The sequence below is a fragment of the Mauremys reevesii genome, linkage group 3, assembly GCF_016161935.1.
Source record: "Mauremys reevesii isolate NIE-2019 linkage group 3, ASM1616193v1, whole genome shotgun sequence".
Classification (NCBI taxonomy): domain Eukaryota; kingdom Metazoa; phylum Chordata; order Testudines; family Geoemydidae; genus Mauremys; species Mauremys reevesii.
The window spans coordinates 54,741,393-54,768,471 of record NC_052625.1 but is presented as its reverse complement, the minus strand read 5'-3'; the positions used below and the strand labels follow the sequence as shown (position 1 = coordinate 54,768,471).

The window sequence follows — 27,079 nt, the reverse complement described above, 5'->3', positions numbered from 1 at the left end:
TAAATATACAGCTTTTTCTCTTACTTCAGTGTCCTCCTCTCCAGCCATTCCCCGCAGTTGGTAGCTGGAGAAGTTGTGTTTGTTACTGTGCTAGGACAAAATACTGGTGAATGATGTCAAATCAAATACATATAATGTCTCAGTCAAATAACCTTTAAACAGTCTGTGGCATACCACAGCCTGTTTATTACACATTGTTTTATGTCACTAACTGCTCTATGACTCAGAAACTCTTTCTCAGGATTCAGTTTTGCAGTTCTTAAGACGATGGGAGTTTTGCTGAGCAGAAAGGCTGTGTAAGAACTGCAATACTGGCCCTAATTGGTACCTGTGTAGAGGGACTGGTTTGCAGGTGCCACTTACTTGTCTACTAAGCACACACTTAATTGCCTATATCTTAACAATGGGGATCCACTTTGTTTTTTCAAAACAACATAAGGCTGGTCTACACTTTAAAAGTTTCAGGGCAGGCCTTCACTAGCAACGTTAAGCAGTGCTGCTGCGGCAGTGCTTTAACGTGGCTGTGTAGTCGCGGCACCAACGCTTGGTTTAAAAAAACCCACCTCCACGAGGGGAGTAGCTCCCAGCACTGGTGCACTGTCTACAATGGCACTTTACAGCGCTGAAACTTGCAGCGCTCAGGAGGGTGTTTTTTCACACCCCGAGCGAGAAAGCTGCAGCACTGTAAAGTGGCAGTGTAGACAAGGCCTTACAGTATAACTGTCAATTAGGGATGTGATTTTTTTTTTTGCTGGCATAGTTATGCCAGTAAAAACTCTAGCATAGATGCAGTTGAACTAAAACAAAGGTGCTTTCTACTGGTTTAACTTACTTTGGTTCCCAAACTGGGGCCTGGTCTACACTAGAAAGTTTTACCAGCATAGCTATGTTGGTTAGGAGTGTGAAAAAACACACCCTTAACAGACACACTAGCAAAAGCCCTAGTATAGACATAGTTATGCCATTAAAAAAGTCCTTTTGCCAGAATAGCTTATTCCATTTGGGGAACTAGTTTAAGCTATACCAGCTAAAAAAACCTTTTGCCAATATAAGCTGCAACTCCTAGAGGAGTTTGCTGGTATAGTTCTTCCAGTATATCTCTATTGGGAAACCCTTTTAAGAGTAGAAAAGGCCTGGAATATAAACACTTCTATACTGGTATAACACATGACTCTCTGCTAGATGTCATTTAGTTCTATTAATACAGAGCTTGCAATGGCAGAACTGTTACAAAGCACGTGCTAATGAACAGCAAATAATTTATATTACCAAATTTACTAGGAGGTGTCTTCTCAGTAAGCAAAAAATACATATTAAAGGCCAAAGAAGGAAATTTTAAGTGAGTGTCTTCTGCTAAACATCCATGAGTATTCATGTGCAAATAACTTGCATTCTTTGGTAGAGTGTAAAGAAAGAAAGAAGCAGTTCTTTGTGGTGATAACTGCAAAAGTCAGATCAAGATAAATTGCAGAGGATGATGTTAGACTGTAATATATACATAGAAAAGAAGAACTGAGACATACATGTGGCTATACATTACTAATGGTAACATCTGTTAGACCAGGCATACGCAACCTATGGCACATGTGCCGAAGGCGGCACACAAGCTGATTTTCAGTGGCACTCACACTGCCCGAGTCCTGGCCACTAGTCTGGGGGGGCTCTGCATTTTAATTTAATTTTAAATGAAGCTTCTTAAACATTTTAAAAACTTTATTTACTTTACATACAACAATAGTTTAGTTATATATTATAGACTTATAGAAAGAGACCTTCTAAAAATGTTAAAATGCATTACTGGTACGTGAAACCTTAAATTAGAGTGAATAAATGAAGACTCGGCACACCACTTCTGAAAGATTGCCGACCCCTGTAGACCATGGATTAGTTGGCGAAGGGAAATAATGGAAGAAGTCCCACTACTTGAGATATTTAAGACATTCTGGGCAAGGCACTAGAAAGTATACTGGAGAAAACAAACCTACATTGGCAGGAAGGTGAGCTAAATTATGCTTATACATCTTATCTCTGACATATGTGGCTATAGTAACGTATGTGACTATGTGTCAATAGGTTTTACATTGTGGGACCCAGATTTATTCAATACCAAAATAATTACTTGTGCATGGCTTCTTTTCCTGTTCTCAACAGCACATTAGCTCCATAATCAAAAGAATGATGACATGGAGTTCTGACTGGATCCAACAATAGTGCCAAACCTAACATGTCTGAGCCCTGGACAGACCCGAGTAATAGAGGACGAATGCTTGAAAGGCTTCAGAATGGATAGGGTTAAAGAAATGTGAAATAGTCCTCTTATTTTTCTTATTTTAGAGACAGCTTTTCTTTGCCATGAACTTGAAAGGATATTGTCTGGTTAAAAAGTCTGTATTTTTAAAAAATACCTTAATTCTGTTGATAACATGTCAAATCATTAAAACTAAACCAATGTGTAAAAATCTAATGTACTTTTTACTATTTATGCTGATTGTTTCCATTATACTTTTTACTCATCTTGGACAATGACAACTGTTTGGCCTGTTTCCCTTTTGTCTATATCTAGTTTCTTTTTCCTTTGTTCTGTAAAGTACCTACTTTGGGGCCTGGTACAAAAATAAGTAATAAAATGAAATCCTAATATGAAGTTTTATTGTCTGGTTCTCATGTCCTAGAACAATGCTGCAATGTTTAGGTTGCAGAAGTTTCAGCAGAGTGTTTATATCCAACAAATAACAACAATTGAAACTGTTTTCATTGAAATCACAATAAAATTCTTTATGTGTTTGATTCTAAACCAGAACACAAAAGAATATTTTATTTCAGGACATAGGTTAAATTGTGCAATTTCCTGCCATGTGCTTACATCAGTGAAAACAAAGGGCCTAAACCTCTGGATTTAACATGGTCCTTGCAAGGCCAAAAAATAAAGCTGTGCAACCCACTCTAGAATTAATCCATTTAACATCCATACTATAAAGCCCAGGGAGATGCATCTTGCTCAATTGATTTTTAAAGGAAGAGCTAACCAGGCTTTGTCAGGTCCTTTGATGTGTGAAACACAAACATGCAAGCACGGCTGCTAATATTTTCTTACCTGACCATCTGCTTATACAAATGTATTAAATCAGCAGTGGCCAAAGTGCAGCCTGCAAGCTGAGAGTTCTACAGTGAAGCCGGCTGCGTTCCTGATGCTTAATTTGATGTTCAGCCCGTGGAAACCATAGGTCCCTGCTAGGGTGACCAGACAGCAGGTGTGAAAAATCGGGACGAGGGTGGGGGGCAATAGGGACCCATATTTAAAAAAGCCCCAAATATCAGGACTGTCCCTATAAAATTGGGACATCTGGTCACCCTAGTCCCTGCAGACAATATCATCCATCCAACGCTGGAACCTGCGGGCTTCCCATGCAGCACCTCTCTAATAAAGATACTGTGGCTGTAATCTACTCCCTTTTGTGGAAACTTGTTGTAGCCCTCAGGTTTCTGGATAACTGCCAATCCAGTCTTGAGTAAAGGTGCTCCTGTAGCAAGTCATATGTATGGGGGAGATTTTCAGAGGCACAAAGGGGAGTTAGGAGCCCAATTCCCACCGACTGTCAATGAGAGTTGGGTACCTAACTCCCCTTTGCGCTTTTTAAATCTTCCCCTAAAATTGCAAAACAAGTAGGAATAGCTCACTGCTCCCAAAGACCAGAACGGCTCTGTCAGAGCTGGAAATTCATTTGAGCCACTTATCCATTTTTTTGCTGTGACCTATAGTTACACCGGTGAGACAGGCTATCAGGAGATAGTGACTTCAATAAGATCCAGATCCGGCAAATCCAATACATATAGGATTTCAATTGACTTCAGCAGGAATTCCACATGCATTAGCTTTGCGAGATTAGGCCCCAAAAGTCTTCCTCAATCTTTTCACAGCTTGATTCACTCTCAGCCCTTCACGACAGTGCCAGCTCAGCTGTGGATCTCATTATGGGCCTGGGTCAAAGGAAGGCACTTTAGCACATGCTGGTATATTGCACATAGGGACAATTTCTTGCATCAGGACTCACAGTCATCATATTAGATTATTAAATTCTCTACTTCTTGGGCTTCTCTTGAAATTGATCCAGAAACTGCAGTAGTTGCAGAATGCAGTTACCTGCTTACTCCTTAATATAAGTGTCTGGGTGTGGCAACTGCCCTCTATGAAATGCACTGGTTGCCACAAGCTTATTATTGATATATAAAACCCAAATCTAGGAGAAAGATTTTGTGAACCCATCTATCACCCTAAGATACCCCCAAAGCAATTCAGATTGACTGGTTTATCCTTTCTTGCCATTCCCAAGTATAATGGACAACTAGTTAACTAGTTAGAGACAATGTCTTCTCACTGTTAGGGCCTATCTCACTCAGGAAACTCTCTCCCCCAGGATGGCTATCAGAATCACACTGTGGGTGTCTTCACAATTTGCTTGAAGTCTTCCTGATTAGGTAAATTTAATTATAACCAGTTAGCATCCCCTAGTACCATCTGCTCTTCTGAAGCAGTGTTGTGTAGCATTGGGAATGGGGAGTCTAGAAGACTTGGTCACTTTTCCCAGCTCTGTCAGGAAAAAACCTTGAGCAAATCATACAGGCCAAAATTAAGTCCATATTTAGACACCTAAATGAGCAACCTGATTTTCAGAGTTGCTGAACAAACTCAGCTTTTGTTGACAAAGCTCTTTTAAGCAATGAACTCTAACAAGGTACAGCACACAAAGCATCCTGGTAAGATAAACAATATGCACCTTGCAAGCTGCTATTGCTTATTTATGAAAAAGATATTATTCTCTTCCATGAATTCACAGATGACAAGTGAGATGCTTGAGCTCAGCTTGCAATTACTGCATTCCATTTTCTTCCCCTTTATACAGAGCAGACCATACTACTGCTCCCAAGCCAGACATGGCTCACAATCTGGTGAAATAGGCTGCTTATGGCTGGAGGAGATGCATCAAACACGTATGCACCCTTCCTTTATCTTCAGATGTGGGAGAAGGGAACAGAAAAGAGAGAGAGAGCCAGAGAAATAAGGATCACAGTAAAAGGAAAGAGCAGGCATGAGAAAGGAAGAATGAAACAGAAGGAGAGAATACTATAAAAATGAGGGAACAGAAGGGAAGTAACAAAAAAGAGGAAAAAGGAGAGAACATTGGAAACAGAGAAGGAAAAGATATGTACAAAAAGAAAAGTGGGGAGAGAGAAAGAGGAGGTACTGAAAGAAAGCAGAACACTACAGAGAAAAAAAAATCTATTGAAAAACAATTCAATCTATGCTAGGTAATGACATGTATTTTTGAAAGCTGTATGTGGGTGTGAGAATCATTGGACAGTCTTTGTTGTCTTTCCTTCTTTCTTCATTCCATGTTTGTCGTCCTCCTTTCCAAGGAAGTGAAGGTGTTAGTGAGTGCCCACCAGGGGCCTGAGCATCCTGTCAGTTGGCTTCAGTGGGAGCGGTCTATGCAATTGGTGGCTTGATGCCTGGGCCCCAGACATTTTGCAAATGCTTTAATAAAACCAGATCTCCTGTTTGGGGGGTGGGGAACATTCTGCTCCCGATGAAGGCACAATGCTCTCGCTCAGAGCTGTCCGCTTTTACAACTACACTATATGTTTTCATATGTAAGGCATTCTTCATCCTGTCACCAGGAAGCCTGCTGCCAGTCTGCCTGTGACACTCCTGGCGTGTGTTCCTGCCACTCAGCTCCCTGGGTATGCTCAGTAGGATCATCCTGCTGTCATTAGTGGAGACCTCATACCACCTTCCTGAAGTAATGCATATGCGCAAAGCAGCAAAGAGTTCCTGTTGCTGTGGGAACCATAACACTGAATTTCCTGACTTTTGTACAATCGAAATCAGAATGTTAGAGTTCAAGCCTATTTCTAATGGCCACATGGTAGGACTCTAAGTTAAATGAAACCTCACAGATACTATCTTTTACAAATCCATAAGCAATGCACAGAATTTAATGAAATGTAGCAGTTTCATTTTGAGTTTTGCCTTTTCTCCTTTGGTTTATATTAAGTTGAAATTCAAATCAAGTTCTGTGAAATCCACACAGTCTGAACCCAGCAAGTTTCTTCCCGCTCCATAACCAAGGAAGAGTAGCAAAATCACTTTCAATTTTGTCTAGGTAACTTTTTAGGTTTTTTGTTTTTTTTTGTTACATATAACTGTTTGGGTCTTTAAATGGAAGAATACATAGCTAAGCTGGCATAGGAAGTGTAGTGTAGACATAGCCATCGTGGCTATATCAAATCCTTTAGTGTATTGAGAGGCTTGTAAAACAGATTGCTAGATGAAAGCAAGGATTAAGAGGTAGCAATGGGCCATCAGGCTAGAAACCTGAATTACATCCATTAAGATAGACTTAAATAGGCAGATGTGTAAGTAACAGCAGTCCAGGCATATAGATCTCTTCAGTCAGAGAGCAGCAGTAATGAAAACTCCAGAACCACAGGGAGAGCTGCCATGCATGGTAAAGCCTCAGACCACCTGCTGCCCAAGGTCCTGAGCATATCTATGTCCATGTTGGGAGTTCACCCATCAAGGAAAGTCCTGCCGTGAAGGATAAAGCCACAAGTGAGAGGATGAAGTTGGGCCAGAAGGCAGTTGCATAGAGAGTGGCCTTGATCAAGGATAGAAGCCACATAGGAAGAGAGTCACACATGTAAATGTAAATACTCACACACTTGTTGAACTGGGTGCTAAAAAGCTGTCAAAGTGGATGGAGAACATCCAAAATAAAGTTAATGTGGAAGGATTTCAAATTTTGTTGACCTGCTCCCCAGGTCCTACACTGGGTTTCCATATGTCCCCAGCAGTGAAATTTAATGTTTGTTAACTAGTGGAAGGATGTGGCTTTTGTCACCAGAAGAACAGACAGTGTCAAACAAAAAACTGTTTACAAGAACCCCCCTTCTTGTGAAATGTGGTGCTGCTGTTGAAATCAGAGATAAACAAAATCACACTACTTAGCTAAAACGCCTGTCTAGACAGGGAAAGAAAGAAGCAAATGCAAAGGCTGTAAGTTACCAACCATTGTGAAAGAGAAAAAAAGCTATGTTACACATACGCAAAAGGCACTAACAACAAGATCCAGTTCAATGTCAAGATAACTGAACATCACCTGTATTACACCACAAAAGCAGATGTTCTAGCCAAAGGGAGGTTATGGGGGTCAAATCTTCTTAATCCTAAAAAAGACAAGAAAGAAGAGCACAAATAGCTTATGAAATCAGTAAAACAACCAACCAAATGGGTCTTGGTTTTGAGACTATGTAAAATACATACACTAAGGCCTTGCCTACTTGGATATAATTTCCTAGAATAGTATAGAGGAATATCTATCTTGCTATAGCTAGTCCAATATAATTTATCTATTTCAGAATAATTCCTTCATATGGATACTCTTTTCTGGAACAATATTATTTCAGAATAATTACTCCTTTTTGAAAGCAGAGTGATTATTCCAGAATAAATTCATTTTTATTTTGAAATAGAGTGTCCATACAGGGGATTAGTCCAGAATAGTTATTCCACTGTAGCTCTGCCAGTCAATTTCCCCGTGTAGCCAAGACCTTTGATACCATGGCTATGGTTAAGGTGTGGGAACCTAATTAGAGGAGAATACATACATTCAGGTAAATTCCACCATTGGCATTACCAGTTTAGAATAAATTGCACCTGTTTACTTGAGCAGTGAATTTGACCCACTTGTCTTGGTGCTAAGTTTTAAATTTGTATAAATGTTTATGGCCAATTTCTAAATCCCCTAGAACAACCTTTACAATGGAGACCCTGGTTGACTTAATGCTGAAGCTCTATTTCAAAATTTCCCTGTCTTGTTACTGCTGTTGATTTGGTGCTTTTTGTGGAGGAAGGGAGAAGGAGATCCGGGGAGGGGTGGAACCATAGAACTTTAGGTGAACTCAGAGAACATATGCACTACGCCTCTGGCCTATTGTCTGGCAAGAATTTATTTTCAAAAGAGAGAGGATGTTCTTTTGGATAAAACAGATGACTGGGAGTCTAGAGTTCTGGGTTCTATACCCAGTTCTGTCACAGACAGCCTAAGTAATTTTGTGCAAGACAGTTAAACTCTTTACGCCTCGTTTTCCCCATTTGCAAAATAGGAATGATACTTCTCTACCCTAGAGCTGTGTGGTGAAACTAAATTCATTAACATGTGCAAAGTGCTTTGAGAGCCTTGGACATAACGGTGCTATAAGTCATGTAACTTATTAATATAAGTTTAATTAATTACTATCAATATCTAACTTATTTTTGATTGATCTATCTTAGAGTTTTGCACTGCTGACCACCACCATAATATCTGAGCAGTTTCCACTTAATTAGATTGGAAATTGTGAAGTCTTTAGTGGCCTTCATGGACTCTCTGCCCTTTTCTGCCATCTCAGTAGTGGAAAGCTCTTCTGGGGGCATTTTTCTGAGGGGGAGAGAGGAGAAAGGTAGGTTGTTATTGTGAATTATGGAAGCACAAAACAGTAAAATAGCTAGTAAATGTTGAGTTACACTATTATAATGCTATAATTTATAAATGGCCAAGTGGTTAGAAAAACTTCCATTCCTTTTCATTCCTTGTCTGAGATCTTGTAACCAAGATTCAGCACAGTGTAAAGTTTTTACAGCTAAGCTATAAATGCTTAAAACAAAGAGACCTAAGCCATTACTGGTGTAATGCTATTGACTTCACTGATGCTATACAAGAGGTAAATTTGTAATGCTGGCAGACTCCCAACTCCCATACAAAGTGTTTTGCTGCCCAAGACAAATTGGAAAAATACAACTCCTTACCCAGCCCGTGGTTACTCAAAGAATAAAACCACTTAGCATTCTGCTGCTGTAAGATGACAGTCTCCTAGCTGCCATGATAGCAGTGCTAATGGGCACCATTATGAAAAAGGAAGATGTAGTGAAGGACAAATAATAGCAACATGTCCCAAAGGTACTATTATATAGGACTTTCCTCACAAGTAATCATGATCACCCCAATGTTACTAATGGAAAAACAAGAACATATAAGTTGTGGAGAGTGATGACCCATTATAGAGGTAATGGACAGTTTGGAGCCATGCTGCCCCAAAATTAAGGGGTGTCTGGATCCAAGCTTTGACTTGGGACCATCTCTAATTAAGAGATTTATGCAGATTACATATGCAGAGTATGCAGTCAGTAAAGAACCAAGTCTCCTGACTCCCAGTATTTTGCTTTAAATATATCTTAATCTACAGATATCAGTGTACAGTGCAATGATTACACAACTGCACCTTTATTTACTTAACTTTATTTTAGCTCACGTACAGTGATTAAACTTACGTGGAAGGTATGTGGCAAGCACATACGTATATCCAGCAATTATCATAAGAGTTAGAAGTCGGGGAACAGCCCTCTTTCCTCTACTAAAAGTGGAGTGTAGCCCTCCCTCTTCACCCTGACTTGAGAAGAGGTCCCCCACAACTCCTCCTCCTTGGCTGGAGCAAAGAAAGCTCCCCGTCTTGTTTCAATCTATTTTAACCACTGAGTAGCTGGGAGCAGACTTAATCCCTATGTACACTGCAGTGGTGGTTAAGGAGATCCAGCCTCTGGGTATGTCTACACTACCCGCGATCGATCTATCGGGGATCGATTTATCGTGTGTAGTGTCATTCATTCATTCATTCATTTTCATCATTCCCCCCCCACCCGGGGTATGGGGGGCACCCACCTGATCTCTATAGTCTTCTATTCCTGGGCCATTCGCTCTAGCTGGTTCCAGGTATAGCCCCATTTTTGCTATGTCTGGTTTTGTTTGTTGGCTAGTGTAGTGTCCTGCCCCTATCCCCCCCTTCTTCTCCTTTCTTCTTTCTCTGTCTGCTGGGAGTTGATGGTCCTGGAAAGGGTGGATATTGATGATGTCTGGCTGCCCATGGGATCTGGATCCTTCTGAGGCAGCTATTAATGAAGGTCTGGATCTTCTCCTGGGTGGTGGTTGTTGTCTGTCCTCCCAGTTCCCCCACAGTAGGACTGATTTTCACGTTGGAGTTGAACAGTGAATCTTTATTTGCCAAAGACAGCTCTCTGGAGCTCCAGATGTCTTGAGCTGTAAGAAGGCTGCTCTTGCCTTACGATGGAATTGATCCTAAGGTAGATGTGATAAATTGATCCCCGATCGCTCTCCTGTCGACTGCTGAACTCCAGCAGTGCGAGAGGCGGAAGCAAAGTTGACGAGGGAGCCGTGGCCATTGATCCAGCACCGCAAGGACGCGAAGTAAGTAATTTTAATTCGATCTAAGATACGTCGACTTCAGCTACGCTATTCTCGTAGCTGAAGTTGTGTATCTTAGATCGATTCTCCCCTCCTCCCCCCAGTGTAGACCAGGCCTTAGTTCCACACTCACTCCCCTGTGCTTCCCAGTTTTGTCTCCACATCTCTCTTCCTTTCCACTTTGGTTTATCCTCCTCCTGGTTAGCCCTTAGTTTGTCTTCTCCCAAGCCAGACTGACAGTGTCCCATTGTGCTCTAACAACTGAGGGCTGCTCCTGCTGCACCTGTGATCAACATTCTCCATTCCTGAAGTATGTGGTAAAGTAGGGCTCAGAGCTCTGACCTGGAGAGCTATCCCCACTATCTGGCTCCTAACTATGCCCACGTGGGCAGAACCAGGGTGCTGGTCAGAGACACTGTAGGAGAGCTGGGGATTCAGAAAGCAGTGCTTTCATACCATGGGACAACTTGTTTAATTGTGGACTGCCCCCAGACAATTAGGAACATGTTCCCCTTCCACACAAAATTACACAGAAAAGAATAAAACTCATCAACTCCCTCCCAATATAGATATATTACTATGTGTGTACCACTCTAAGCCATTTTTAACTAATATGGCCATCTTCCAGATGAAAAATTCATGTGGGAAAAGCTGCTACTGTGTTCACTAGGAAGCTTCAAAGCAGGAGCAGGACTTCAGAGAGGCCACTCACAAACGGCCCAGCAAAAGGCTGAGGGGCATTTGTTAAAATGCCCTTCTTCGATGAGAAGTACAGCTAAGCAGGGGCACAATGATACACATCAGAGGCAAACCTCAAGCTGACACCCATAAGCAAAATGTAACATCCTGAATTAGAAACTGGCCAGCACACGTGTCATGGAATCCTAATAACAAGAACCATGCGGGGTCCGTAAGGGCTGCCAGTTATCTGAACTTAGATTTTCTGCCTCAGTCTGGAAAATGCAGCCCCTCAAGCAGCACCGCATCCCTTGACAGCATAGCATGACATTCACAACACAGCCTCAGAGGGAAGAGTGCCCCCTACTGACTCGCAAGCACCCCTGCTTAGAGCATGGCTGGTTTTCTTTGGTCCCATGACTGTTGGGAGATGCCAAAATGGCATAATTGGAGCAGGCCCCAGGCTGTGCTTTATAGTGAGAGCTCCAGCTCTCGGCCACAGCAGGTTTGCCTGTGGCATCAGAATCCTGAGCACTCTCAGTGGCAGAGAGAGGTGGCTTTGAAGTAAGCTCTCAGGAAGCAAATGCCTTATGAATCTGGTTCCTAAGAGCTGTGTCTGCAGATGTGATAATCCTGGTGGGGAAATCTTAATAAATTTGGAGGGAGATTGCAACTGTCTCATAGACTAATACATTCCAAGGCCAGAAAGGATTATTGTGATCATTTAGTCTGACCTCCTGTGTAACATAGGCCATAGAACTTCTCCAAAATAATTCCTGTTTGAACTTCACCATATCTTTTAGAAAAACATTCACTATTGATTTAAAAACTGCCAGTGATGGATGAACCACAACACTTGGTAAATTGTTCAAATGGTTAATTACTCTGTTAAAAATTTACACTTTATTTCCAGTGTGAATTTATCTTGCTTCAACTTCTGGATATTGGATTGTATTACTGTATACATTTGTCTGTTAGACGGAAGAGCCCATTATCAAATGTTTGTTCTTCATGTAAGTACTTACAAAATATGATCAAGTCATCCCTTAACCTTCTGTTTGTTAAGCTAAATAGATTGTGCTCCTTGCATTTTTCATATAAGGCATGTTTTCTAGTCCCATAATAATTTTTGTGGCTCTTGTCTGAACCTGCTTCATTGTATTAACATCCTTCCTGAATTGGGGACACCAGCACTGGACACAATATTCCAGTTGCAGTCACACCAGTGCCAAATACAGAGGTAGATTCCCCTGTTTATGTACCCACGGATAATATTAGTCCTTTTGGCCAGCACGTGGCATTGGGAGCTCATGTTCAGCTGATTATCCACTATGACCCCCAAATCTTTTTCAGATTCACTGCTTCCAGCATAGAATCCCCCATCCAGAAAGTGTGGCCTGCATTCTTTGTTCCTACATCGTGTATGATTTCACATTTGGTACTATTAAAATGCATGTTATTTGCTTATGTCCATTTTACCAAACAAATTAGATTATTCATTATCATGACCTTTCAGCTTACTTACACACAACCCTAGTCTTTGTGTCATCTGCAAACTTTATCAGTGATGATTTTATATTTTTTTCAGCATACAGCCAAGAACTAATCCTTGCAGGATCCCACTAGAAACACACACCATTGATGGCTCAGAGCTGTCTGCTTTTACAACTACACTATATGTTTTCATATGTAAGGCATTCTTCATCCTGTCTTCTGGCTTCTGGCTTTGATCAGCCACCGCCACCACGCGCCAGCCTGCACGGACATCCTGTCACCAGGTCAAATGCATTACAGATGAATAAGAGTATTATATCAACATTATTACTTTTATGATTTTTATCGATCAAAATTCTAATCTTGTAAAAAATGATACCTAGTTTGGGAAGATGTATTTTCCATAAACCCATGTTGACTGGCTTTACTTATATTACCATCCTTTAATTCTTTATTAATCTAGTCCCATTATCAGCCACTCCATTATTTTGTCAAGGACTGATGTCAGGCTGACAGACCTATAAATTACCCAGATTATCCCATTTATCCTTTTAAAATACTGGCATAACATTAGTTTTCTTTCATTCTTCTCAAACCTCCCCAGTGTTCCAAGAGTTATTGAAAATTAACATTATTGGTCCAGGGCCTGCTTCAGTCAGCTCTTCTAAAACTCAGGATGTAAGTTATCTGCTGATTGAAGTATATCTAACTTTAATAGCCGCTACTGTTGAACATCCTCTTGAGTCACTGTTGGAGTGGAAAGTGCTTAATCACCACGGTAAAACTGGGCATCCTCTTTTTCTCCTTAATACGAACAGAAATATTTACTGAACTCTTTTACCTCTTCCAAATATTCTCGACACTGCTACCATTTCAGCGTTGTGAAAACAAGGAGTAACAAGAAATGCATGAGGGGGAGAGGGAGTCACAAGGGGAAGACACAGGAGGAGTGGCAGGGGGACACAGGGAGTGTGTGCGGGGGAAGGGGGACAGAGAGGGCAGCACAGACTCGGGGGCGCAAGGGGGCGCAGGGGGAGCGAGCGGCCCGTGGGGAGGGCACTGAGAAGTGGGCCGCGGGGAGCGCTCAGATGAAGGGGGCGGTGCAGGCGCACAGAGGGGCTCCAAGCGGGGCGGGCAGGCACCGGCTCTGACACGCGGGCGGGCAATGGCCAAGCTCGGCCCAGACGCGGAGCCGCTGCTGTGGGCTGGGGCGCATGCGCGGCTCCAAGTACTTGTTGCTTTGACTTTGTTACTTTTGGGCTCCGGACGCTGCCCCGACCCTGGGCAGGAGGAACTCGCCGGAGCGGCCGGAGGCAGCGCACAGACGCCGCTGCAGGTAATGGGGCTGCGGCTGGGAAGCTCCCGGGGCTGCCACGTCCTGTGCTGGGAGCTGCCAGCTGGAGCCCAGCTCCAGCCTCCAGGTAGGGGGCGGTCCCGTCTCGTCCTGTCGAGGGGCGGCTTCCGACCTTGAGAGCCGCGGGAGGCGCCCCCCAAGCTTACGGGCAGGAGACCCACTGAGCGCCCTCCAGGCCCCTAAGCACCCGCGGACCTGGCCGCGGTGCGGTGTCCGTGCAGGCTGGTGCGTGGGGGCGGTGGCTGAGCAAAGCCAGAAGAGTTTTTCTGCAGTTCCTGCTTGAGACCCAGGGCCCAGGCCCTGTTCCTAGTTGTTACCAGCCGCCCAGTACGTGTGCTGAGAGCCCACCATGCCTTGCTTGGACCCTCTTCCCGGCCCAGGGGGAGCCGCTGGGGGACGGTGGCCCTCTCTCTCCACTGTATTGTGCAGATCGGGAGCAAAGGAGCCAGTGGACAGAGTATGGGGTTAGGAGCTAGGAATCCCTGAGCACTAATCTGGCTCTGCCATTGACCTGCTTTGTGATCTTGAGCAAGACCTTTCACCTCTCTGTAGTCTCTGTTTTCCTATCTGTAAAATGGGGACAGTAATACTTCCCTACCTCCTGGGAGTGTTGTGTAGATTAACTGGTCAACATATAGCACTTCGGAGAAGCTCTTGTATGGCTCTTCAGTATTATCAGTGTACAATGTGTGTGTGTGCATACCATTTTAACAAGCTTTTTTGGTGAAATTCTGTGGCTCTCAAGTTGTGTATGTACAATGAGCCATTTTTGTTGAAGTCAGTCTGTGGGTATATTCCTATTCCCTATATGGGAAATAAAGCCCCTGAAAACTACAAATACTTCTAGCTAGGCAGATACCAAATTTGCTATTCTTCTTCCGCTGCTTCTGGGCATGCACTAGGGAGTTTGTTTTTTTCCATTGCTGCTGAATTCCACCAACAACCAGCTCCAGGTCACCTGCCAAGGCAGGTAAAGGTAGCTGTATTAGTCACAGGATGTTAGAGACACTAGGTGAGTAAGGTAATATCTTTTATTGGGCCAACTTCTCTTGGTGAAAGAGACAAATTTTCAAGCCACACAAAGCTCTTCTTCAGGTCAGCGCTGTGTGTCTCACCAACAGAAGTTGGTCCAATATTACCTCACCCACTTTGTCTCCCTTGGGCAGGTAAAAGCTTAAGGAAATATTAGCAATGTGTTTTTGTTTTTTTTTGATGCACAGAAAAATGTATGCAAATATACATACTTTTGGTTGCTTATGCAGCCACTGTCATGGCAGAAAACTTGGGCTCTCCTGGTAAAAACACAGCATATTGGACTTGGCTGATTGGCTACAAATCTGGCTCCCTACTGCCCTCTGCAGGAGATAGTCTCAGTGGGCTTGTCTTCATTGCTAAGTTGATTGGAGTTGCATTGGCCCCAGCTCGAGGCCCAGCCACACACAAACCTTTACCTTGAATATAGCGGTGCTTTTGACTCAAGTTGACTGGCCTAGCAGAAAGCATAGGCTAATGTTCAAGTTAGTGCAATTTGTCAGCTGCTAACATGACCACTCTGTAGTGTGGACCCAGGCTAGCTCCCCTTGAGTGTTAGTAGTTCCCCAGTGCCTCCCCACAATACACCCTGTGCCCAGAAAGGACAGACAAGTTCTCCCACAACTCACTGGGGCTTAAGTGCTTAGGCTTACTTGCAGCTTGGGGCAGAGCCAGTCCTGTCAGTCACCAGCTGCAAGGGAATGCCCCGCCCCCTGCAGTTCCCTCCAGTTTTCTGTCTCCACAGAGGTTGGCAGGAGGCCTCTCCAGCCCTCCCTGCTCCGGCTTTTCAGAGGAAGCCTCCACCCTTCTGTTTCTAATTGCTGGCGAGCCATTCGGATCCGGAACTGTCCATCAAATCCCCAGCCACGACCGGGGCTGTGTTTGCCTTGTGGGGAGATTGTCCCCTCGGCTTCGCTTTCCCTGCTGAGGCGTTGGAGTAGCTGGTGCCCCGACAGGCTTCGGGCAGAGAGCTAGGCCGAGAAAGCCAGAGGCAAAAATAAAGGTCTGTGTCTCGTGTCTCCTGCTGCCTGCCCCTTAGAGAGTGTCTCCTTTGGAGCTCACCCAGCTCCATGGTCAGAGGGCAGTTTTCCCCTCACTGTGCAGGTTGTGTGGGGTTGTCTCAGCCCCTGCTTCCTGGGGTAGGAAAGGAGAGGCTGATTTTGCTGGGCAAGGTGCAGGCACCATCTCAGTAGCCCTTTCCTGACGGGATTGTCTTGCCTGGGCAGAAAAGGAGGCAGGCAGGACTGGAGAAGCTAGCAAAAGGTGCAAAAACCCTGCAGCTCTCCAGAGAAGTGCTTCAGAGCCGCTGCTGCCAGCCCTCTCTCTCTAGAACCCAGTGGACTCAGGCTCTGACAGATCAGCGGACCCAGCAGAGATTCCCAGTGAAAATATGGCGCAGCTGTACCCCAATGGAATCCCTGTGGGCAATGCCACTATATTTGCCATCTCCATTGGTCTTTCTGCTAGCTACTGTTTCCAAACAGGCAAGTTTTCCAGTGTGGTTGCCATCTGTGACGAGACCTAGTATCGTATTTTAATTTAGACAGGTAGTCTTCACAGTTGCCGTAGCACTCATTCCCAAAATAAATTTAAAAAATGTCCTAACTTCCTTCTGTCTAGCAGCAAATCCCAATTTGTAGGAGCATGGACAATCTCATGGCAGAAAACTCATGTTTCCTGTGATGAGACCAGCTAGATGGCTACCTTACAATTTTTTAACATAATTTCAAATGTAAAATAATGTACAAATTAAAAATCTAAATAAATGCATTAAGCTATATAGCTGCTTAAATAAATGTTTATAGATATAGTGTATCTTCCTGGTTAGTAAAAAAAAGTGGTATGTAATGTGGAGTAAAGGCTATATTTAGTTGCCTTGATTTAACATGATTTAATGGTTACCAGCCAATTAAAATCAGCCTTTCTTTAGAAAAATAACTAAACACTACAAATGCAAAACTGTTAAAACTGATTATTTAAGGTTTCTGGCTTGCTTATTTAAATCATGATTAAAATTAGTGATGTAAATCACTTGAATCACTTAAATCAATCCAGCCTGTTTCCTATGCCATGACAATGTTACACTCTGACTTGAATTTTTAAGGCTACTCAAGGCAACATTTATGTATTTGATGATTTGTAACAGAGGTAATCACGTCTCTCTCTGTTGAAAATGTCACTGCACTGTGATGGACTGAGGGCCTACAAACTCCAATAGAGAATTACTAGAAATAGGGCCTAAAAGTCACTTGTTCTTGAAATGCTGTACATTTTACTGTCTGCATGACAGTATCTTGCAGACCATCTGTAGCTCATGGGTCAGGCGGTAGTACTGATGTTTAACGTTATAAGGGGGTACTGGGAGGCTCTGGGTATTGATAATGTGCTATAGAGCCTTTCACCTTTTGGCCACCAGTATAAATTCAGACCAGTTTGTAGTGACCTAAAAATCATTACAAGTTGAAGGTTATGAAAGGGACTATATGCAATGAATTTGGAGGTCCCCATCGAGGACCCTAGTGGACACAGTTGCACATTTAAAAAAAAACAGATGGGAGGAAGCTTGCATTGCCTCTGCTCATGCTGTATTTGCTCTATAGAGAACACTGAAGTCTTCTCCAAGATTGTTAAGCCAGGACCTTTCACCAGCACTAAACAAAGAAAAGGAAGAGGGGGGGGAAAGAATAATTTCTGTTTGTTTCTTTCAGGATCCAGAGCAGTGTTTCCTTTGTCAAATCTGGGAAATACTTTTGTGAGAAGTATATGCTTGCAATCGGATGTACTGGATGTCACCGTCCTCAGCACGGGTTCAGAGACTTGCAATCTTTGCTCCCAAGAAATTGAGCTCTCTAGGGTGTATTCTCCCTATTAATTTGTCATTTACAGACACCTTCCATATGATATTCTTTTATTCCAAGTAATTGAGAGCTACTGGGAATCAAGTTTAGAAGATTTGAAAAGAAACTTTTAAAAACAGCAAACCCAGAAGTAAGTGAGCAATTTCTTCCACTTGTAAAGACAGCTTTGTATGACTGGAATAATTTTGCCGTTTTCGAGATGTTGCTTAGTTAACTGAGCAGTTTAATAATTCTACAAAAGTAGAGAACTCGGAAACATGCACAGTTCTGTCTTGTTAGATATCGCATATCTAACACTTTACCCTGTCAGCCAACAATCTCTAACTTCTTTAAAAACACTGATTAAACCTCACATGTCTGTTGTAGGTTTGTTTTGTGGCTTTTTGTGGAATTTATAGTCAGTTTTATTAAGTTCCAAGGCCTTTACATTTGATAAGTCTAAAATTCACAATTTCATATGTCCACGAGCCCTCAACAGGAGGCAAAGTCCTTCAAACCATCATAGATCATTGGAATAGCTAACTTCTTATATCATTCCAAGAACCAGGAATCAAAGCTCAAATACTTAGTAGTTTTAATATTCTAGATGGGAGAATAGCAGAATTTACACATTGGTCTCATGCAACCTTCCTTAGACTGCACATGTATTTTAAGCATTTGAGCTTTGATGCCTTGTCTCTAGGAGGCCTATGTTTTTGTTAGATGTTTAGAGTACATGGATAGAAATCCTGCACCAAAGAATATTTTGGTAACATGCTGCTCAGTGGAGTTATTGCGAAATCTTTTCTCAGTGGTCATTGGGGATAATAGTAAAATATTCATTCTGTATGAGCGGCAAAGACTTCTGTGGCACCTTATAGACTAACAAACGTATTGGAGCATGAGCTTTCGTGGGTGAATACCCACTTTGTTGGATGCATGTAGTGGAAATTTCCAAAGGCAGATATAAATATGCAAGCAAGAATCAGGCTAGAGATAACGAGGTTAGTTCAATCAGGGAGGATGAGGCCCTTTTCTAGCAGTTGAGGTGTGAACACCAAGAGAGGAGAAACTGCTTTTGTAGTTGGCAAGCCATTCACAGTTTTTGTTTAATCCTGAGCTGATGGTGTCAAATTTGCAGATGAACTGAAGCTCAACAGTTTCTCTTTGCCGCTTTTACAGCTCCAGACTAACTTGGCTACCCCTCTGATATTTGACATTCTGTATGAGGACACTTTTTGAAACAGGAACTGGGATGTTCCTTATTTGGACGCTTGTTCTGTTTGCACATTTCGCAAATATGGGTCTCCTGACCCATTAGGCAGGCTGTTAATGTGGCTGCTCACTTCCTTTTTCAGGGAAGACACGAGATGATTCCTTTCCTGTTTCTGGATGTTGGACATTCCCGTCAGGTTTACTTCAGGAATAGCAATAGCTCTCACCAGGCAGATAAGACTTACTGCTACAGCACTGCACAGGGCAGTACTGTGCTCCAAGGAGTAACTTTTGGTGGAATCCCTACTGTCCTGCTGCTTGATGTTACTTGCTTTTTGGTAAGCTTTCTTTTCAACTCTTGCAGCTGTAATACTTCTGGCCTGTCCAGAAGCTTAGTGTTGTGTAGAAAGCAACAGAGAGTCCTGTGGCACCTTTAAGACTAGCAGATGTATTGAAGCATAAGCTTTCGCGGGTGAATACCCACTTCGTCAGACGCATGTAATGGACATTTCCAGAGGCAGGTATAAATATGCAGGCAAGAATCAGTCTTGTATTGTGTAGAATACTCTCGCTGTCTGATGGGGATTTAGGAAAGAGGGATTTGTTTCCCAGAATCTTTAGAACAGAAATATTTTAGGAGGTTGCTAGAGAGACAGAACTGCAAGCTAGCCTCATAAGTTTCATTTGTCCTGCTTTTTGCTCTTCTGAACCACCTTTCATCAGGGAACTCCAAAACACTTCACAAGTATTAATGAATTAAGCTTCACCATATCCATGTGATGGGATTCTGATGGATAGGCACAGAGGAGCTAAGGGACTTGCCACTGTTTATGTACTTAGTCAATGGTAGTACCAGGAATAACACCGTAAGCTACTGGTTCTGTGCCTTAGCCACAAGAACATCCTTCCTCCCTATTTGTCATTCTTATGGGATGTGAGGGTCAGGTGGCATTTGAAAATTTCTCAAGAAATGAAAGCTAATGCTGAATACTGTTACTGTATTGAGGAAAAACTTCCTAATGGTGAGAAATACTAGATGGTGAAATAGTCTCCTAAAGGAAGCAGAAGGTGGAAATTCAATCACTTTAAACCCTTCAAATTGGAGTGTACAAAGCAGTGGAGAAAAAAATGTACAGAACAATCTGGACTAGAAGAAGGAGGAACAAGATGACAAGGCATGGTGCTAGAATTTCAAAGAGAGGCCTAAAATACAATTGGGAAGAAATTTCCTTGAACATCTACATACGATTTAATTTAAATCATAGTTTATTTACTGATTGCTAGTTCTTTTCTTTACTTCTTATTTTATAGCTTTTAAATTGCTAAAGTGGATATTTTATCCCTGTTTAATTAGTTTCCTAATTGTTAGCAGAATTTCAGATTTTACCTAAAGTTTTTTTTTTCCTGTTAAGAAATATACTTAAAATGCTCATCTGTGCTGAAAAAGTGACACCCAGGGCCTCATTGGCATCCTTACTATGAGAACAGCACAAAATTGAAACACACAGTTGACTGCAATACCCTGTAGGCTAGTGGTCACCAACTGGTCGATCGCGATCCACTAGGAGATCCTCTAGGATCAACCAGTCGACTGCCATCTCTGGTGGTGCAGCGTGGCTCCCGCTAAGGGAGGCTCCCTGCCTGCTTCGGCCTGACACCACTCCTGGAAGCGGCCAGTGTGGCCCTGGAGCTGGGGTCTCCCTCTGCACGCTGCTCCTGCCTGCAAGCACTGCCCCTGCAGCTCCTATTGGCTGGGAACGGGGAGCTGTGGCCAATGGGAGCGGCAAGGGTGGTGCTCGCAGAGGGGCAGCCTGCGGAGCCATGTGTCGTCCCCGTCCCCCACCCCGCACCCCTCCACAGGGGCGTGTTGCTCCCTTCTGGGAGCGGCGTGGGGCTGGGGGCAGGCAGGGATCCTGCTTTAGCTTTGCTGTGCCACCAACTGGGAGCCACCCCAGGTAAGTGCTGCCAGGCAGGAGGCCGCACCTCAACCCCCAGCACCCTCCTGGAGCCAGCACCCCAAGCCCAATACTGCATCCCAACCCCTTGCCCCAGCCCTGAGCCCCCTCCCAGAGCCAGCACCCTGAACCCCCTCCTACACCCTGACTCTTTGCTGCAGCCCGGAGCCCTCTCTTGCACTCAAACTCCCTCCCAGAGCTTGCACCCCTCACCCCCTTCTGCACCCCAACCCTCTGCTCCAGGCTCAGCCCAGAGCCCCCTCCCACACTGCAAACCCCTCGGCGCCAGCCTAGAGCCCGCACCCCCTCCCGAACCCTAACCCCCTACCTCAGCCCAGTGAAAGTGAGTGAGGGTGGGGGAGTGCAAGCAACGGGGAGGGGGAATGATGGAGTGAGTGGGGTGGGGTTTTGGGGAAGGGGTGTGGCCTTGGGAAAGAGGTGGAGTAGATCCTGGGTTGCCCTTAAATTCAAAAAGTGATCTTGGGTGTAAAAAGGTTGGAGACCACTGCTGTAGGCTATTTGCTAACCAGCACCATCTTCCAATCTGTTGAACTTCCTCTATTCAAGAAAGCTTAAATACTTCAATTGGGCTGCGCTTCTCCATTAGGGTTTGCAGTGTGAAGTCAATGGGACTTGTGCTCCTAAGTCACTGGGGTGCTTTTGAAAATGTCGCCCATAGGTGCCAAAGTACTCTTGAAAATGTTGATGTATTTTTCACAATAACATTTTGAATGTATTAGAAGTCTAAATAACTTTTTATTGTTAACACTGAAGGAGTTTTGAAGTGCCTGATGTTATGCCACTAAAAAGTTTTAATAAAAATAAAATGTTAGCCCCTTATGCCACAGACACTTATGTACATGCTTAAGCACACGAATAATTCCACTGGAAATCAGTGAGACTAATTCATATGAGTAAAATTATGTTCCTGCTTAAATATTTGCAAAATCTGGGCCTTAACTTTCAATATTTTGTTTTTTGTTTATAGCATTTTTGTAGAACTCAAATATGATACCCTACCAGCAGTAGCATTTTAAAAACAAACCAACCAATGTTACAATTCAATTTATTATGCATTTTAATCTAAAATTGCAATGGCAAAAATTTCTAAATTTAGTCTTATAAAACCTCACCCTGATTTAAATAAGTGGATTAAAAATAATAAAGTGATTTATATCACTCCACACTGGCTGTAATTTCTTTCATTTGTAATTGCATGTCTAATATTTATAAATATTTCCCAGATGATGACTGTTGGAAGTAGAGGAGGATGGGCTGAGGCAGAAACTTGTGGGTGCAAGTTCCACACTCTAGCATCCGTGTCCCCTGACCAAAAGCTGCTACCTACTTTGTCCTCACCATATTTCTGTTGGGCTAATCTGGTCAAGGATGAGGGGGGGTCAGTGACTACAGTTCTTAATGCTTGAGCTGCATCACTTTGTGGCAGGCTGCACTTCCCCACTCCTAAGCTAAGATCATTGCCGCTTGAAAAGACACAACAGCAGCCTGTTCCCAGCCAAGGAGGAGAGCTCCAGATCCCCTTTGGAACGTGGCAAAGTAGATTAGAACATCAATGAAGAGCTCTTTAGGATTGAAATAAAATACTGTTGTCCTTTCACCTCCTCCAAAGCAGGAGCATAACTTATGCTGACTGCATGCTGAGTTTCATTTAAGAGCCTCTGATAAGAAATAAGCAGCATTATAAGGGATTGTTTGGGAACAAGTTTTCCAGTGAAAGTTAATAGGAAGTGTGTTGAACACAGAGGATCAAATCCATCCCTGATGAAACTCCAGTGAAGGCTAAGGATATACACCAGGGATGAATTTGGCTACAATATCTTAAATAAACATAGTTTTAAGCCACCAGGAAAAGAAATTTAAAACCAGCAAACAGACTTGGTAATTGAGGTTCCTAGTAGTAAAGTGAGAATCAAGGAATCATCCAATTACTGAGTTTAGGAAACTGTACTGAAGAGTAGTCCAAACTGTGCTCATCTGAAGGCCGTGCTGGCAATTCTCTAGGAACCCAGAGGACACCCCTAACTTGTTTAAAATAAAATAAAATAAAATAAAACACAGTGGAACAGCTAGTGGCTATCTTCATTTTCAGTATGGAGGCACAGTCCAATGTGCAATGCTGTACCTGCAGGGCCGGTGCAACCTATGAGGCGACCTAGGCGGTCGCCTAGGGCGCTAGGATTTGGGGGGCGGCATTTTCTTCAGCAGTGACCACGGCGGCTGGATCTTTGGCCGCCCCGGTCACCGCCGACATTTAGGCGGAGGGAGTTGGGGCAAGGGGGCGCAGGGAGGGCCACCTGCAGCAGGTAAGGGGTGGGGGCGGCACGCAGGGGAACTCCCCCCTGCCCCAGCTCACCCCTGCTCCACCTCCTCCCTGAGCATGCCGTTGCTGCTTCACTTCTCCCGCCTCCCAGGCTTGCAGTGCCAATCAGCTTAGGCCCCGCAAGCCTGGGAGGCGGGAGAAGTGAAGCAGCGACGGCGTGCTCGGGGAGGAGACGGAGCAAGGGTGAGCTGGGGCGGGGAGCTGCTGCATGGCTCCCAGGCCGGGGGTGGGGAGCTGCCACGGGAGGGGTGCCTCAGGGTGGAGGGGAGCTGCCGTGGGGGAGGTGCCTCGGGGGGGGGAGCTGCCACAGGGCTTGGGGAGGGGGTGGAGCAGAAGTGAGCTGGGCTGGGGAGCTGCTGCAGGGGGGGCGTCTCAGGGCGGAGGGGGGTAGGACTCAGGGCGGGGTGGGGCAGGGAGCTGCTGCAGGGCTCGAGGACAGGGGAGGGTGCAAGGTGGAAGTTTCGCATAGGGCGCAAAACATCCTTGCACCGGCCCTGTGTGCATGGGTGCCAGTTTGGATCTGAAGTACTTAATCCTGGACTTGTAGTCCTTATTAAATAGGAAGGTGACTGTGAGCCACCCTGTAGAATTCTGTGCTGGCCATTGTTTGGGTACAGTTGACTGACACTTGACTTTTAAAACGCTGAGCCTTTGCTTTTGGGCTGCTTTCCATAGAGGACAGGGAGGTATCTTCTCCCTCCATGAACAACATTGCACAGTGAGCCAGGCACATTGTGGAGCATTTTTGCCTTTCTCCAGCTATCACTTATTTGCCTCTTGATGCCAGACTTGAAGGTCCAATGACCTGAACTCATCTGACAACTCCTGTGTTCCTCTGTTTGTGACAAAGACATTTGCAGACCTCTTTTAATAAGGACTCCATCTCTCATCTGATTGCTTCTCAGAGTTGTTTTTTTTTTAAAAAGGTCTCTGTAAATCTATGAAATATGGCTTGTTTTCTAACTTGCATGGTCCTAATTGTTTGTCTTGCTACAAAGCAGTTAATTTAAGGGCAGGATTTAAAAAAGGCCTTGGTGATGGCTTTTATAGCCATAATAATGATTGTTATTATCTACACTGAAGGGGATGTAAGCAGATTTCAAGCTTTACCTGCACAAGGTCTTGCTCCCACCACAACTATCTGCATCACTGTAAAACTTGCCATTATGAAGCATTCATCGTACATTTGGGCACTGTTAAATAATAGTAATGGTCCATTATGAAAGTTTTAGCTTCTTCTGAAATATTTAGTTGTAACATACTGATTGTGTATGTATGCTACTGCCTGCCACTGGATTGTGTCAGAACTGTTCCTAGTCTGACATAAGCATTAATACAAGTCTAGTTGAGAAATTTGTCTTTAGCTAAAACTTCAGGCCTGTGTTATGAGAGCAGGAGGACTGGAGTTCTAGGCCTGCTGACTCTGTAGTCCCAAACAAACTGGTTTGTGGCATTGTGGCCACTGGATCTCTTACACAGTATGGGTTAGTCCCAGAGATGGGATACCAGCTTTGATGGACCACTGGCTTAATCCGATACAGTAAAGTCTGTGTTTCTAAGAAAGGTATTTTCAGCTTCAAAATTGAAATAAATGATTTTTATTTTTATTTTCTAGATTTTAATATTAGCGTTTTCCATTATAAGGAAGCAATTCTGGGACTATGGTCGCCTTGCCTTGATATCGGAAACTGAAAGGTAAAATGATGCACAGCCAAGTCCCTTTGTTGAAACCAGTTGGTGGGTATAGAATTAAGTAAGATAAATGGGATTTTAGGTAACTGAACTTTGCGTAAATAAGGTGTTATTGTAATCATGTATTTTTCTTTACTTACTTTCCTGTTTAAAATTCTCTCCTGACTTCACTGTGTGAAACACACCTCTCCTTCCAACAGTCTCTCACTGTGGGACATTGTCAGTAAATAAAGCTGTGTGTTTACAGTTGTCATTAAGACTTTCTCAGTTCTCATGGGTGAAGGAAGTGTCAGGAAGAAGAAAAAGCAATAGTCTGCTCAAGTCTGTTAACATGTCATCTGCACACTTACTAGTGCTTCTGCTACAGAAATACATTGTAAGAATGTGAGCTAGTATATTTAGCTGGGTGCAAACCCAAGATTTTCCCATGCTGATATAGAGGATGCAGCTCTCCACACAGCTTGTCATGGCTCAATCTACTGTTTACAGTCAAAGGACCTGATTCTGCTTTTGTTGAAGTCAATGAGAGTTTTGGCATTGATTTTAATGGAAGCTAGGTTGAGCCTATGATTTTAAATTTCTTGGTGTCTTCTTAGGACACTTAGAAGCTAGTGATCTAACTATTCTTGGAAAATGGGGTTAAACTTGAGCACTGTTGCATTTGTCCTTGAAAGCAGGGGTAGCATAATGTAACATACCCCCAAATGAATCTGAAGGAAGGGCATGTGCGTTTTATGTGTTTGTTAGTTATGAAATAATTTTGTTTTTCAAGAACAAACTGAAAACAGTAACTTCCCATTTCATCAAAGACACCAGACTCTCTAATGGCTCTTTGCAATACTACAGAACAGAAGTGAGCTGGGTGGTAGAGCCCTGGGAGAGAGGTGAATCATAGGAATTATTGCAATGCTGCAGGGGGAGTCTGAGCTAAGAGGCTGAAACTGTTGTGGGGTAAAGGAGAGGAGATGGGGAGAAAAGATTAGCTTTTGTAACGTTGCAGTACAGGTCTGAGCTGAGGAGCAGAGCAGCTGAGGAACTCTGGTAAAGCTGTAACCTGCAGGGATGAAGCCTGCAGAATTGGTCCTACCAGGTTCCAAACTACCTGTTTTTTAAATTGTACTAACATTAGTGTCCCGTGAAGTATTCTATCCTTTTTTTTGTTCAGTTACATGCTCTTTTATTTACGCTGAATAAAGGGACAAGCTTTTGTAATTAAGTATAATTCTGTATACTACAATATTGGAAGAAAATACAAACTTTGTATTCAAGTTGCTTCACATGGTGACTTGAGAATTGTAAAAGCTGGGTTAAGAGCTAGTGAGTAACTGCAGTATTTCCATAGTCACTTAAATGTATTTTTTTTTTTAGTGAATCAAGATATCGCCCATTGTCTTTTTCATCGTCGATACATGATCCTGAATATGACAGTGTCAGTATTTGAATTAGACACATGAAGCATTTTGGTGTGTGTATGTATGTAAAAATATGCAGGTACAATGGAATCTGCCATAATTCAGTCTTGCACCTAGCATAGATTGCCTCTGAGCAGAGTTGGGTTATCTCTACAACTCCAACTTAGGACGCGGTAACACATTATGAAAGGTGTGCTTATACTGGAACCTTTTGATGGCTTTATGTCATCTTGTGTCCAGCCCTCAATAAACACTGTTATAAACCAACATCCTGTTATCACTTAAATATTTTTTTATTTTTGAGAGAGATATATTAATATTTTGAAGAAATAAAATGCTAATTTACACTTACACAGTATTTTTTATGTTCAAAGCACTTGGCAAATATTGTTTACTAATCATCTCAACGTACCTGGTGGTGTTATCCACGTTTTACAGAACGGGAAATTGGGGCACATATGGGAAAATCATGTAATAAGGACATATATAATTGGTGGAGAAGCTGGACAGAGAAGGAAAACAACTCTTAGGCCAAATTTTCAGTTGGCCTCATCCACGGCCATTGATTTTGAGGGACTCTTTAAACGGCTATGATTCAAAGTGCCTTAGTTATCCTATGTTTGGCTACAGAATCAAACTATGGAAGTGCTGTCCAAGCAATGCTACTGTTTTAATGTTGTTTGAAAGATCCATCTGCTTAATTAAAAAAAAAAAAAAAAATCCCTGAAACTAAATCACTGTCTGAGCATCTTGCTATTACCTGAAGATTGCTCT

General features: G+C 43.2%; 1 protein-coding gene across 4 annotated transcripts in view; it reads left to right on the top strand.

Annotated features, from left to right (window-relative positions):
* Positions 1-13,677: 13,677 nt before the first annotated feature.
* Positions 13,678-27,079, top strand: part of TMEM63A (transmembrane protein 63A) — a 44,106-nt gene continuing 30,704 nt past the window's right edge. The window contains exons 1-6 of one of the 4 annotated variants that reach the window (XM_039529278.1): positions 13,705-13,803; positions 15,599-15,856; positions 17,562-17,841; positions 19,049-19,243; positions 24,817-24,896; positions 26,262-26,322. In XM_039529278.1, coding sequence (XP_039385212.1) covers positions 19,061-19,243; positions 24,817-24,896; positions 26,262-26,322 — 324 coding nt within the window. In that variant the 5' untranslated portion in view covers positions 13,705-13,803; positions 15,599-15,856; positions 17,562-17,841; positions 19,049-19,060. Of the gene's footprint in view, positions 13,889-15,598; positions 15,857-17,561; positions 17,842-19,048; positions 19,244-24,816; positions 24,897-26,261; positions 26,323-27,079 lie in introns of all 4 variants that reach the window. The other 3 variants (XM_039529277.1, XM_039529279.1, XM_039529280.1) reach the window with 3 other exon arrangements.